Genomic DNA, 15,132 nt, shown 5'->3' with positions numbered 1-15,132 from the left:
TATATTCAAGACAACCATATTGTTCTTTAGTTTGACTTGTAACCTCATCCAAAAGATAATTGTTACCTTTCCACAAACCCCTCCCAATACTGAAGTTATCAAGTTTCAATTATAAATAATATGCAATTAATTTGATCTTTAAATATTCTGCATCTTTATTTCAAGATTACAAACGGAATCGCTATTACTTGTATTTTTTTACGTCCCGTCTCAATCCTCGATGAGTGATAGAATGGTGCTTACTATTACAATGTATCTCTGAAATGTCAGATTGAAATGATATGACTTTCAAAGATTAGATTTGAATTAAGTTCGTTATTATAAAATTATAAGTTAGAACCATCATGAAAATGTTGGTAATTTAATTTTGTAATTAAAAAAGATAAATGAAGTATATAATCATAAAAGCATGTGTTTAATACATACTTAACAACGATCGTGAGCACGATGACGGCTCATGTCGGTCAGAATGCTGACACTTAACAAACAAGGTATCTGTCAAAGGATTTCATTGTACAACGCCTATTTACATTTAGAATGCAATATTAGCTTAATTCATTCTACCAACAGAGGGCATTATACGTGTGGAATACTGATGAACCCATATATAAAGACGCAATCGGTTTTTTCATATCATTACGAAACTTAAACAGCGGGTGTGCTCTCCATATTATCACACAGTAAGTAAGGCAATCCAATTCTATAGAACTATTTTATATCTTTATATTTCATCTGAATGCATAACCAAAAACTTTTCCTTAATTGTATTATTCCAATCAATTGTTTATGTGTAGTATATTGCTGTGAACTTGATTTATTTTTCAAATCGATGAAAAATATCAAAAAGCAAATAATTAAAATCAACTTCAGTAATTTTCATGATAATGAATAACAAGAAAAATTAATCCATAAAATAGAATTCACCAGAGTATCGTTATTAATGTTTCATATTTATCTTTAACATAATCGTTATTAATGTTCCGTATTTATCATTATCATTTTTTTTATTTTTGGATTGAAAAAAAATAATTTAAGCTTTGTGTATTTATAAAGTTCTAAATGTAATTTGAGATTTGAATTATAAGTATTTAAACGTCAAGTGCTCATACTTAATGTTTTTTTTTTTTTTTGTTTTTGTTTTTAGTTTTCTGTTTGAATTTTTTTCTTGTACTGGAAAAAATACTTTTTTCATTTCAGAGCACCACCTGGGTTTATTCAAAATGAGGCAGCTTATTTTAGTTGCCCTTCTCTGCTTCGTAACACAAACTTTCGCTGGTGAGTACTATTGATATATATAACACCTTTTATTAAAACACCGTTAGGGTACGCACGTTAGGTACGCCTTTCCTGTAAACCCATCGGGGAAATCCGTAGTCAGGCGTTTGGAATCATACCAGATCTACTTATTTTTATAGAAAGCCTTTTTCAACTGATTTTTATTGTTCGTTCTTATGTTGTACTGTTATACCCCTGACCCAGGGTATGGGAGGGTTGGGATCCCGTTAACATGTTTAACCCCACCACATTATTTTGTATGTGCCTGTCCCAAGTCAGGAGCCTGTAATTCAGTGGTTGTCGTTTTTTTATGTGTTACATATTTGTTTTTCGTTCATTTTTGTTTTTACATAATTAAGGCCGTTGGTTTTCTCGTTTGAATTGTTTTACATTGTCGGTGGCCGTACGGTGACCTATAGTTGTTAATGTCTGTGTCATTTTGGTCTTTTGTGGATAGTTGTCTCATTGGCAATCATACCACATCTTCTTTTTTATATGGTCTATTGCTTTTCCGTTCAGTCAGTTTTGCCTATTAATAAACTTATAAGTTAGATTACAAAATCTGTTGAAATAAAATTGGTTAACTACATAAGGAATGAGTAACACTGAAAATTTGGAAGGCTACAGATTCCTTCTTCTTCTACTAAACAATGAACATTAAACTTCCATAAATTTGATTCGTATGCCTAAAGGTATTGAGAACAGTGTTTTAGTCAACATAATGCATTCTACAGTTGAGAAATTGACCAAAAGATAAGTGTTTTAGTCAACATAATGCATTCTACAGTTGAGAAATTGACCAAAATTTAAATTGTTCAATAAAGTTCATTAAGGTTAATTCTATTGCACTAATACTTAATGCTGGGAAGAACTTGGGACTATTCTTTTGAAAAAAAAAGAGTTATTTATAGTGGAGAGTCATAAAGATGATTTGGCCTCGTCACGTAAATAATGGTTTATTGACTTTGACACTTAGTTTATATTTATGTATGGGGAACCACTAGTGTTAGGTCAAAGATACTTGGTATGCAGATGTATGAGTACGTGAACATCTTATTTCCATGGAAATATTTTACCCCGCCCCTCAGTCATGGTACATTGGCTTTTAATGATTTACATAGTTTACATCTTTAAATTCTGCTATTTTAATATCAACATTTGCATTAGACTTTCAATATTACATAAAACCGCGATTTGTATCTCTGTCAACAGTTTATTCTGAACTATATTTTATAGATATAGAAAGTTGTGGTATGAGTGCCAATGTGACAACTCTCCATCCAAGTCACAATTTATCAAAGTAAATCATTATAGGTCCAGGCACGGTCTTGAACACTGAGCCTTATGTCGTTTAAACAAATTGTAACATTTTATTGTATAAACATTTCCGTGACTTCATGTATATTTCTTTGTAGGATGTGCATTCAAACCAGCAAGTAACCCTGGACAATTTCTTTCGCTCGTAAAAGGAGTAGGATGGCAAACATTTTCGTGTAATGTAGGACTTGTATGGAACAAAGGACGTTGTTGTTGTTATTCTAGTGAGTATATCTATATATATTCCAGTCAACATATTTGTATATATTTTTGAAGTGAAATTCATTAATATTTTTTTTTAATGTATTCATTATTCTTAAAGAAATTTTATCTGACCCTTTCATGAGGCATTTGAATTTGTTTACTTCTGTTTCTCTATTGAGGGTTTAGTTATTTTCTGTATGTTAAAGGATAATTTGGCAGCTCTGTTTTGTAGTTAATAGATTTGTGTGCTGTACTCGATGTCTACATAGAATTGAACACACTTGTACATATAAGTATCTTAGATAAGTACAGTTTTTCTTTTTCTTTTTCTATTTTGTTTTTATCTTTATTTGGTTTTCATTGTTGCTTAGTGCCGATCTGATGAGCTAGACCCTTTTTCACATATTTTTTTTTTATTCGTTTTGCTGTTCACCTACAGTTTTAGAATAACGTAGGGTAGAGCGCGCACAAACATATTTATCCCCAATCAAATTTTTGTAGTGGTTATCGTCCATGTCTATATGTCATTTAGTTTTTATCTTGTTCTGTTGCAGTTTTCTGGCCGTCGTTTTTCTATTTTAAATCAATTCACAGTTTTTCTTGCTACCATAAATGAAAGGGATTTTCTTATGGTTGAAAACCGTATAATGCAATATAAATATACTAGTAGATTAGACTCTCGTTCTTTCGTCTCTGGTGGGTAGTGAACTATATGTACAACTGTATGTCAAAATCCTTATTTTCATATTTGTTCACAGTTAGAAGTTGGGTTTTTTTTTGTTTGTGTTAACTGGACAATCACTACAACGCCTTATTTTCAAATCGATTTTTCAAGTTCACAAGAAATAGCAATAATAAATGAATTATTTATTATTTAATGACTGGTACCTGTTTATTTGTCTCACTCTGATGCAGTAATGATTTCTGACTTTTCTGTTCTATCTACCGGCTATTATACCTTTGAATTTTCTGTTCTGTCTCAACCAACAACCAATTAATCTGTCCTATTTTCCGGACATGATGATTTCATCTTTTTCTGCTCTATCTGAACCAATCAATCTGTTATATCTTCCGGCTATGACATCTTTGATACTTTTATGGCGGTGATTTCATTCTTACCATTTACATTTCAGCTGCTAGCGAGGATGTAGAAGAGTACTGGGAAGACTATTATGATTATTTATTCGGAGAGGACAGTTACGGACTCGGATGGTTGCTAGGAGGTGGTGCTGGCGCCAGTGCTAGTGCCTCTGCTGCTGCTGCTGCCGGTGCCGGTGGTGCCGGTGCTGGTGCTGGTGCCGGTGCAGGAGCTGGTGCTGGAGGCCTTCTTGGTTTAGGCGGTCTTGTAGGTTTAGGCGGCCTTGGAGGTGGAGGCGGTGGTAGAGGCGGCCGTGGTGGTGGTGGAGGAGGCGGTGGTGGTAGTAGCGATTCAAGTGATTCAAGTGATGAAGGTGGCTGGGGATGGTCATGGGGTGGTGGAGCTGGAGCTGGAGCTGGTGCTAGTGCTGCCGCTGCTGCTGGTGCAGGAGCTGGAGCTGGTGCAGGAGCAGGAGCTGGTGCAGCCGCTGCTGCCGCTGCTGCCGCTGCAGGTGCAGGTGCTGGAGCTGGTGCTGATGCCGAAGCTGCAGTTGAAGTAGATGTGAGTTCAGAAAGTTCCGAAAGTTCAGACAGTTCAGACAGTTCAGACAGTTCTGACAGCAGTGATGATAGTTCCGATAGCAATGGCTCAAGAGATAGTAACGGAAGTGATGGCTCGGACAGTAGTGGTGGAAGCAGTGATAGTAGTGACGGAGGTGATGATGATGATGATGATCTCAAAGGACTTCTCTCAGTATTAGTAAATCTTGGATCACAATTGGTCAGTGCATTGGCCAGTGCAAGTGCAAGTGCTGGAGCTGGAGCAGGAGCAGGAGCTGGAGCTGGTGCTGGAGCTGGAGCTGGATCAGGAGCTGGAGGAGCAGCAGCCGCAGCAGCCGCTGCAGCCGCAGCAGCAGCTTCAGGCGGAGGTGGAGGTGCTGGATGGTTGAATTGGCTAGGAGGTTCTGGAGGTTCTTCTGCCGCAGCTGCAGCCGCTGCAGCAGCAGCAGCTGGAGGTGCAGGTGGACGTAGAAGTGGATGGGGAGGTAGAGGATCTGCAGCAGCAGGAGCAGCCGCTGGAGCTGGAGCTGGAGGTGGACGAAAAGGTGGACGTGGTGGTAGTTCTGCTGCTGCAGCCGCTGCAGCCGCTGCTTCATCCGGAGGTGGAGGTGGATATGGTGGAAAATTCCTTGGTGGTTATGGTGCAGGTTCTGGTGCAGCAGCAGCAGCAGCTGCCGCCGCCGCCGCTGCCGCTGCAAATAATGGTGGATATGGTGGATGGAATGGAGCTGGTGGATCCGCAGCAGCTGCTGCCGCCGCTGCCGCAGCCGCTGCAGGAGGTGGTGGATGGGGTGGAGCTGGTGGTTCTGCAGCAGCCGCTGCCGCCGCTGCAGCTGCAGCTGCAGGTGGTGGTGGATGGGGTGGAAATGGAGGATCTGCAGCAGCAGCAGCAGCCGCTGCTGCCGCCGCTTCTGCAGGAGGAAGTGGAGGTGGAGCAGCTTCAGCTGCCGCTGCCGCCGCTGCTGCTGCAATGGCAGGAGCTGACGCAGAAGCTGTTGCATCTGCTTATGCATTAGCTTTGGCTGGTGGAAACCAAGGACTTGCATGGATGTTGACCTCTGGTAATGACGACTTAAGAAATGCCGCTGCAGTAGCAATTGCTAGCGCTAGTGCCGGTGTAGGAGGTGGATCCGGAGGCGGTGGTGGAGGAAGTGGTGGCGGTGGATCAGGAGGTGGTGGATCAGGAGGTGGCGGTAGTGGTGGAAGCGGAGGCAGTGGAGGAAGCGGAAGCAGTGGAAAAGATTGTAATAAGGAGGATGATGATGAAGAATGTAAAAAAGATAATTTTTAATTTGACAAATCATAAATATATTGAGACATTTTGGGCACATTTAAATCCATTTTGAGAGATCATCTTTTTTATTGTTGAGACACTGGTGATAATTGTTATCATGTATATATGTTAAGCTGCTGCGTTGTCCTAGTTGTTATTAAATCGTGTGTGTTTCTTAAAAGTTTTTGTTTTTAAATTCATCTAAGAATTATATTGATTTCAAGAACACACCACATATCTATAGAATAGGTAGTAATTGTTTTGATGAAACGGTCATCGTTTTGAAGGTCAAATACATCTATAATACTAAAATTACGAGGTCCAATTTGTCAGCCGTCATCGGGTAAAAACGACAAATCAAAGAATTCAACTCTATATATAACTAATATAGGACAATGGTGTAGATTAAAAATTACACCACTCTAGACCCTTTTGTTTTCCACATAATTAATATTGCCAGTAATTAACAAGTTCCGGGTCTAATCCGATACCGATACCAATAGTATATTCACCTGTTAGCTATTACCTTATCTGTACGTTCCGCATTTGACAGGCGCACCACCAAACGGTGTATTTAGGATTTTGCTATATACACGGGTCATAATCAAAGGGCGGACACTACTAAATTCAATAATTGTCAAATTGTTCCCTATTGTAGCTTTATTCAGCAATCAGCAAGACTTTCTAAGATAACTAATATAGGACAATGCTGTTGATTAAAAAATACCCCATTCCTGGATAGCCTAGACCTTTTGTTTTCCAAATAATTAATATTTCCAATAATTGATAAGTTCCAGGTCGACGGGTTCAAACAGAAAGATTTGAAAGCAGAGAAAACTGTGTATCTTATAATCGACATGACTTTATCAGATGACAATACCAATTACTAAAATAAGGCTTAGGCATAGTTATATACTTTAATTCAGTCACGGACCCGCGATATCTTTCTTCGTCGACTTTGTTTATGGTTGTAACACAGTACATGATGTTTTATGACGAGAAAACACATTGACGTGACTGCATACTAAGTAAACTTATCATCCTTCACGGCCGAGAAAAACAGCTGCAACGTATACCATCTACCTGTCAGAGGGAGGTCCCAATAACAGCATAACAGCAAATTGATTTGGCTTATAACAATAATAAGGAATTAAAATGGACAAAAACAGATAACAGTAAATGAAATATTAAAATAAGTCAGGTCCAGGACTGATTGAAAGATTATGTCTCCATCATATGAAAATCAAGCACAATCCCTTCCGTTGCTGAATTTTTTCATTAATTGTAACTCACTACAATACAGAAACAGGTCCGCAATAAGTGGTGCACAGTTAGTCCCCAAGTTGGAATTCTGATAGCTTGACAATATACGTAAACTCCATAGCAGACAAAAATGATATCTAATAAAAATTTATGGGCAGTTATGGTATCAAAGCAGGTCCAATTGACATAGTTCTTTTGTTTGTTATTACTAAAAAATGACCTGAAAGAGTTTGAATATATATATATTTGCATTCTGATTCTTTTTTATATGCACGTTCAATGCATAAGGTGTGTGATTTTTTTCTTAATAAGACTACGAGACACAGTGGTATATAGGGTAGAAAAATCAAAAGCACAAATTATAAGCATGCAATTTATCAAGTACTTCAAAATAATTTTGACACTCCAATTATTCCACTATTTTCAAAGGCCTTATTTGAACAACTTATTATCAGGTTTTTGAGTGTACCAAGTGTACTAGTAAGTAGAATACATAGTTTAGTAGTGGAAAAATGGCTTAAAGACGAAATAAATCTTTGTTTGTAATGATGTATGTGCAGCTTCGGAACCCAGTACATGGTTTGAACTTTCATTGTACAATGTATTTGGTTCTGCTTTGAAAATAATCACACATCTGAGTCTGTGTACTTTATTATATAAAATGTTAACTGGTAGTTAAGACCTACATGTAGTTCTTAATTGAGATCCTCATCAGATATCCCTGGCCATATATTTTCCTTTTTGTCGTATTAAGAAATGCTCGAATTTAATATGTACGTACGGGAGACAAGGAACATTATCTCCATACAAAAACATCAATTCTAAATACATAGATATAGGAAGATGTGGTAAGAGTGCCAATGAGACAACTCTCCATCCAAGTAACAATTTATAAAAGTAAACCATTGTATGTAAAAAAAAACAGCCTTCAACACGGAGCCTTGGCTCACACCGAACAGCAAGCTACATGTTCATAAAAAAATGGATTTTATTACAAAGGATAATCATAAGATATACTGGAATTGTCCTGGATCTCACTGATATTAATATGTTTATGTGTTGATCTGTTATGGGTATATATTAATGAAATCCTTCACCGAATACGGGCCCACCATATTACTAGTGGTAGACCCCAATGTCCAATAATCTTCAATTTCTGCCGAATATGGGCTGTCAAAAAAAATTGCTAACATTCCAATTTTCAATAACAGTTAACAGCAAATATATTATCACAATAACAGAAAACAAAAAACCTAATAGTCCAATAACAGCTAACAATGAATAAGACAATAACAGCTAACAACAAATATATTTTCAGAATAACAGATAACAAAGAATTAAATTGCCCCATAACAGCATAACAGTTGCCCCCTCCTGTCACAATACATCGTGCACTGTTATTAATAACTCTCAACTATAACAGGATGTTTACTGGTTTGTACTTGAGTCTCAGAGAACAAGATGTCTCTAATTCTTTAGAAATTTAACCCTTTCTGAACACATTGTATAAATTTTTTACTTACTAGTAACTTTCTCGATTGGATAAATTCGGTAATCCACTGATGTATGAATCTATATTTATCTAGTATGAGACACGCGGTATCTGATAAACTTACACAAGTGTGAATAGTTCAAGTTTGATGTATTGATCCTCATACTTTTTGGTAATAAGATAAACAAATCTATTGAAAATCGTTTAATAGCTCAAATCCCAATACAGAAAATCTGTTGAGTTAAAAAAAAAAAGTAAAAGCACAAAAATACTGAACTCCGACGAAAATTCAAAACAGAACGTCCTTTGTCAAATGGCAAAATCAAAAGCACAAACACATCAAACGAATTATGAGCCTTTTATTCCGTGGTTATCTTAATGTCTTTAATCAGAAATCGGTTACTTTCCGCTTTCGAATTGTTTCACATAGGGCCATGTTGGTGCAGTTGGGAGGTTTTATAGCTATGCAAGACAATATGAGCTTCTTCATTTTGTGGATGGTCGTACGGTGACCTTTAATTGCTTACATCCTCGCCAATGCACCTTTTCGGAATCTAAAGGGTTATGGGTAATCTCATTGTTCGTACACCAAAATGAAAATTACGTTACGCCATTGGTTGAATTTCTATTGTTTAGTACGTTATTAGCCAATCATAACGTTTTGGTGTACGCGTTTGAAAATATTACCCAGGATGCATTTGATTCTGAAACGCGAATTGGCAAGCGAACCTTGTCCCTATTTTGATACAAGAGTTGGAAGATATCAAAGGGACATTCAAAACTAATAGGTCGAAGAAAACCTGACAACCTATGGCAAAAAAGGAAGGACGACAGACAACTTATAAAAAACTTAGAAAATGGGCGCTCGATCATACCCCAGTCCTGGGGCAAGAATATAACATCACAACATTAAAACTATCTATAAAAATCAATTAAAGAGGTTTGATATAAAGCACCAAAAAAAAAACACAAAAAAAAACACCACAGATAAAGTCCAGATATGAGAACTCGCACATGCTGAAAGCTAGTTGAAAACCAATAACAATGATTAAATGAATCATTTCTATAAAACTTAATTGTCTTTCAGTAACCATCCAATGGATTAAGTGTTAATACTCTATAAACTATGAGAGTAAACATGATCTTCAAAACATAGGTATCGAAAGAATGTTAGACCGTCAATAATAGTCCACAAATCACTACATATAAAACTATAGCAACCGAAACATAATCAAAAACTAGGAGTGATTACAGGTGCTCTTAAGGGTAGACAGATCCTGCTTCACTAGTAGCACACATCATGTTGTTCAATGTATAGTATAAATGTGGTAATAAGTCTCATTTGATGCTGACACAATCGAGGAAAATTGGGCAAGATTTGGAAAACAACTATTGGGATATATCTGTGGTCGTCTAATGACGGATTTTCCAAAATGTCAACCAAGTCGTGATAATGTCGTAAAACTTTACAAGTCATGACGTCTACTTTAGCACTGGGAACCTTTTGTTAAATAGCTTATTCATAGGCATGATAAGCAGATTCCGTCTATCAAGGAAATAGCAATTATCTGCACACCACAATTTACAAATCTTCTACAGACTAACAGCTGCTAAGAAATGGTAATGCTAATTTACGAAATTCTTAATTGTTTTAAATACGGAAGTTTTTTATAAAGTTTTGAGGTAGTGTCATACCATGGCAATGAGTGTATTAACGGAAGTCTCATTCGTAGCTTATTTCTTTTTTGTATATCCCAAAATTTGATCGAACCATGTTTTTTTTTCTTTTATCAAACCTGTACAATAGTCCCTACGAATTAAGAATGCTGTAAAATACAAGAAGGTCTAGAACAATTGTTTCTTCTCAAATGACAACAGTATGATTTGATAGTAATTGTTTGGCACCCGTCTTTGCTATAAGAACATTAGCATCAGTATTTGAAAGTTTGATCGAACCATGTTTTTTTTTCTTTTATCAAACCTGTACAATAGTCCCTACGAATTAAGAATGCAGTAAAATACAAGAAGGTCTAGAACAATTGTTTCTTCTCAAATGACAACAGTATGATTTGATAGTAATTGTTTGGCACCCGTCTTTGCTATAAGAACATTAGCATCAGTATTTGAAAGTTCAGTTTGAAAGTCATTCTTTACTAAGCCCTCAGTTAGCTTATTTATGAAATTTAGTATATTTTCATTGTAATAAAATTTCTGTTTTAATACTTGAAGGGGTCGTTGTTTGGAAAATGATTTAAGCACCTTCTACTCATTTTGACTGGCATATTTGTATATGGTCCTTTGTGTTAGAGCCTGATGTGTAACTGTCAAAAACGATAACTTCATGGTCATATCGACGTTTTTGATACTGTACTTAAACTTATCATAGACACCAGGACTAAATTTTGTATATACGCCAGACGCGCATTTCGTCTACAAAAGACTCATCAGTGACGCTCGAATCCAAAAAAGTTAAAAAGGCCAAATAAAGTACGAAGTTGAAGAGCATTGAGGACCAAAATTCCTACATACTAGATCTCTCAAAAGTCATTCCTTTATTTCATGGAATGCGTTGAATCAATGTAATCATCAAATCATAATATATTTCAGAGTCAAGTTGCCACTGATGAGTCTTATGTAGACGAAACGCGCGTCTGGCGTACTAAATTATATGCATGGTACCTTTGATAACTAACATCACAGTTACCAATGTTCCATAAGACATCAGTTTATGTCCTTTGAGCTTGTCGCATTAGTCCTAACAGTTCAAATCATGTAGCTTGAATACTCAAAATTTCTAAATTGAAAAAAAATCTACATTTCAAACTTTAAAATTTTCAAGAGTTTCAAAAAAAAGGGAAAAATTCTTTCACCGCAGCAGTAATGCGTTTAATAACAGCTCGGGTCAACAGTCTCTTCTTCGCTATTTTCTTCCGTTTATCTTTACAGGCTAAAGCTAATTAGCACCTGTTTGTTCTTCTTGAAAACAAAAACATCAATACTGCATTCTGATTTTCCAGATACCTCTAAATGTATTTCCCATTGATTTTCCTTCGTTTATCTTTTCATCAGTAAAATTAACAGTTATTATATACTGTTATCTTATACCAAACTAAAAAAAAAATCCTTTCCCAAAAAACGAATTCAAAATTAAACATCCTTCTTTGTCCTGTATTCTACTTTCCCAAAGTTATTTATGCTTTTGTATAATAAGCACATCAGTAAGCTTCTGCGTAGTTTCAATCCTTTCTGAATATTGTGGCATTGAGTCACTGAGTCTTTGTGATTGACTCTAACCACGCCCCTTGGTCAGACCATTAGTGGTCTTTTAACTTCGCATCACGGCTTGTTCAATTACCAGATCAGTATACAAACCGGTCCAGAAACGATCTGTTTGTGTCCTAGGCCTGAGTGAATAAATAGTCTATGGCATGATGCTATGCAAGCAGATTTGACATTTGTTTCTAAATAAATGTGAACGGATTTTGCATAAAGATTGTTCCCTGAATCCTCTAGATAAGCATCTACTGAATAATCTTAAATGTAACTAACAGTTCCCTGACTTTCAGCGGTGATAAATTTTAAAAGAAGTTAAACCTTATCCATATAGTGGAACCAAAGGGAAGCATTGCGGCAATTTTCCAAATATTTTCTAAATGTTATGATGTGATCAGAAACCACCTTATAGTTCGGTTTTCATTCAATGATTTGATCGACATATAATCTTATTGGAAACATTAAAAAAACTTCTACCAATGCTTGAATTTGTTTTTTTACTGGCAGTTATTTGATATGATTTATATCTGTTGTGGGAAGTTTTCTGTGCCATCTAAATTTGGTTAAGAAAAAAGTAAATGACAAAATACCGAACTCCGATTGAAGACCCTAATAAAATGGCAAAACCAAAAGCTCAAAACATCAAACACATCAAACGAATGGAAAACAACTGTCATATTCCTGACTTGGTAAACCATCTTAATTTGATTGAGAAAAGGTAAATGACTAAAATACAGAACTCCGAGGGAAATTCAAAGACAACAATAAAATGGTAAAACCAAAAGCTCAAAACATCAAACACATCAAACGAATGGAAAACAACTGTCATATTCCTGACTAGGTAAACCATCTTAATTTGATTGAGAAAAGGTAAATGACTAAAATACAGAACTCCGAGGGAAATTCAAAGACAACAATAAAATGGTAAAACCAAAAGCTCAAAACATCAAACACATCAAACGAATGGAAAACAACTGTCATATTCCTGACTTGGTAAACCTGATTTTATAGCTAGTTAAACCTCTCAGTTGCATGGCAGTCGCAATACCATTATCTTGACAATGATGTGTGTAGAAAAACAAACAGACATAATCGGTCAAAACGTCAAAAATAGAAGTACAACAGTCTACATTAACATTGTGTAATAATCTTAATTCCTATAAAAAAAAGAAATATGTCAATAAATAAAAGCAAAACGTAATATAGACAAAGCACATTAGCAAATACGAAGGACAAGAATACAAAACAAATACCAGGAAGGATCTTAGGTGTCAGCTCTGTCATATATTTCAGTTGTAATGAGTAGAGTCAAAGTTATTTGAGTACGGAAATAATCAAGATCAGGTCGGGGAAATTGCGTTACCACTTACCTTTTGTCCAAAAGCAGTAGGAGCATAAACAGTAAAAAAAACTTCTGAGAGACCGGAGCTTTTAATCATGTCTCCGCTAGATCTTAGAAAACTCATTTCAGTATGAAATTCTGAAAACGTTTTGGATTTATTTTAAGACATTATCTTCTGCTTTATTCAGGATAATATTCACTTCTTTCCAGTATAAATGCTAATCGATGTAACAACAGGGTCTACATTATGTCATCTTGCTTCCTTAGAGGTGAAATGCAGTGTTGAGGTTTGCAAGTGAGGTCACTCGGATTTATATCAATCACTAGCAAATAAACAACTAGTATGCTTAATTGTCCTGGCAATGTTCCTCCAACTATCATTTGACACAATACTGACCATCCAGTACTTTGTATTGGCCAAACAGTCCTATAGAGTAGACTTGATTATTCAGAACGATTGCTTGCATTTTCTTGATTTAGTTTCATGAACTTCAATGATTCGTGGTTTTTCTAGAATGTAGTTTGTTCCTGTTGGTGCTGGAGTCCACCGATTTTGTTTTTGCTATGAGTAGGTGTGTCTGATGGAATCTTTTTTTGTTTCTTTGTTCGAAAATTCAAAGTGCACTGCGGATATTAAACTGCTTTTGCAGAATGTAAATCATGTATACAAATACAATTCTGGTTAATACACTTGTATATATAAAAAAGAAGATGTGTACCCCATTTATCTTTTCTCTCACAACAAATTTTCTCCATATTAATCTGATTTTTTTTTGGTTCGGACGGGAAATACATTAGTGTTTTTCCTCTTATCCTTAACATCTGCAAATTGTCCACAGAAATTACTTTTTTCTCGATATTTAAACTGTTCTTGTGATCTCAAAACCTGACAATCGTGGTGAACTACGTCACTGGACTTGACTACATAAGTATCATTTCGTAGCTTACTGAACTCATGTATATTTCTGACCCCTTTTTCACTTATAAAATGTGGCGGGATTAAGCATGTTTGTCAGCACTAAACCTTATCCTAATCTGGGACAATGGTATTACATCACAACATAAGAACAATTAATTGTACAAACCAGTTACAACGGGCTTAACTAAAAAGCCGTAAAGAGACATAGAAATAACTAACATTAAACAATGAACGTCAAGTTGGTTGCTTATTCCCTATTCCCTATTCGTTACCTATTCGTTACCTATTCGTTACCTATTCCCTATTCGTTACCTATTCGTTACCTATTCCCTATTCCCTATTCGTTGCCTATTCGTTACTTATTCCCTATTCCCTATTCGTTACTTATTCCCTATTCCCTATTCGTTACCTATTCGTTACTTATTCCCTATTCCCTATTCGTTACCTAATAGGGAATAGGGAATAAGTAACCAACTTGACGTCCATCATTAAACAATAGACACATAGCTACGAAATAGGAGTACTCGATGTTACTTAACTAGTTTAAAGTAAATAAAAACTAATAGATAAATCGCTGACTTAGTATCACAATTATACATATCAGAGGCATTTAGTGTGTAACAGAGATGTTCTGGAATAATCTCCCTTTGCTAGAATACAGGATGACGTAAAAAGAACTATAGTACTATGTAAGAACGGAATATCAAAGGGAAGACATAAATGAAATTACATGTATATTGTGATGATTTAAAGATGTTTTTACAACTTACTATATATTTTATAGAAAACTTTGCCATTCTTATGGAGGAATTATACCTTATAAATGAACTTGTTAAAAGTAAACTGATCACACAAATAATGAACTCACAGGAAAATCAAAGCGGAAAGTCTCTATCACATGGCAAAATTATAAGAATAGACGTGTTATAAAAATATTTTGTACTGGGTCTCAAATAGACCAGTGGAGATATCATTGCGCCGCATTCTTTAACTGTGAAACTACTTAGGGGAGCTGAAATAGCTCCTCACTCAATTAAATTAAATGTTAAATTTGCAAATTCATGTTTTGTTTTCACTGTTGACATGTAAATTATGTGGAATATTTTGATAAAGTATTTGAACATCTGTATTGGGTT

General features: G+C 35.8%; 1 protein-coding gene across 1 annotated transcript; it reads left to right on the top strand.

Annotated features, from left to right (window-relative positions):
* The first annotated feature begins 607 nt into the window (after positions 1 to 607).
* Positions 608 to 5,888, top strand: LOC143065504 (uncharacterized). Its single transcript, XM_076239109.1, has 4 exons — positions 608 to 680; positions 1,198 to 1,275; positions 2,691 to 2,816; positions 3,930 to 5,888. The coding sequence occupies exons 2-4, from the start codon at positions 1,221 to 1,223 to the stop codon at positions 5,723 to 5,725; spliced, it is 1,977 nt and encodes a 658-aa protein (XP_076095224.1). The 5' UTR covers positions 608 to 680; positions 1,198 to 1,220; the 3' UTR covers positions 5,726 to 5,888.
* Positions 5,889 to 15,132: the final 9,244 nt, after the last annotated feature.

Source organism: Mytilus galloprovincialis, chromosome 2 (assembly GCF_965363235.1).
Source record: "Mytilus galloprovincialis chromosome 2, xbMytGall1.hap1.1, whole genome shotgun sequence".
Lineage (NCBI taxonomy): Eukaryota > Metazoa > Mollusca > Bivalvia > Mytilida > Mytilidae > Mytilus > Mytilus galloprovincialis.
Note: the sequence above shows the minus strand (reverse complement) of the source record. Positions and strands in the feature narration are given on the sequence as shown.

Excerpts from the sequence above, each read along its gene's own strand:
- LOC143065504 (XM_076239109.1), top strand. The coding sequence starts at position 1,221 with ATGAGGCAGCTTATTTTAGTTGCCCTTCTCTGCTTCGTAACACAAACT. Across the intron at positions 1,276-2,690 it reads CGTAACACAAACTTTCGCTG|GATGTGCATTCAAACCAGCA; the intron begins GTGAGTACTATT and ends ATTTCTTTGTAG. Across the intron at positions 2,817-3,929 it reads ACGTTGTTGTTGTTATTCTA|CTGCTAGCGAGGATGTAGAA; the intron begins GTGAGTATATCT and ends TTTACATTTCAG.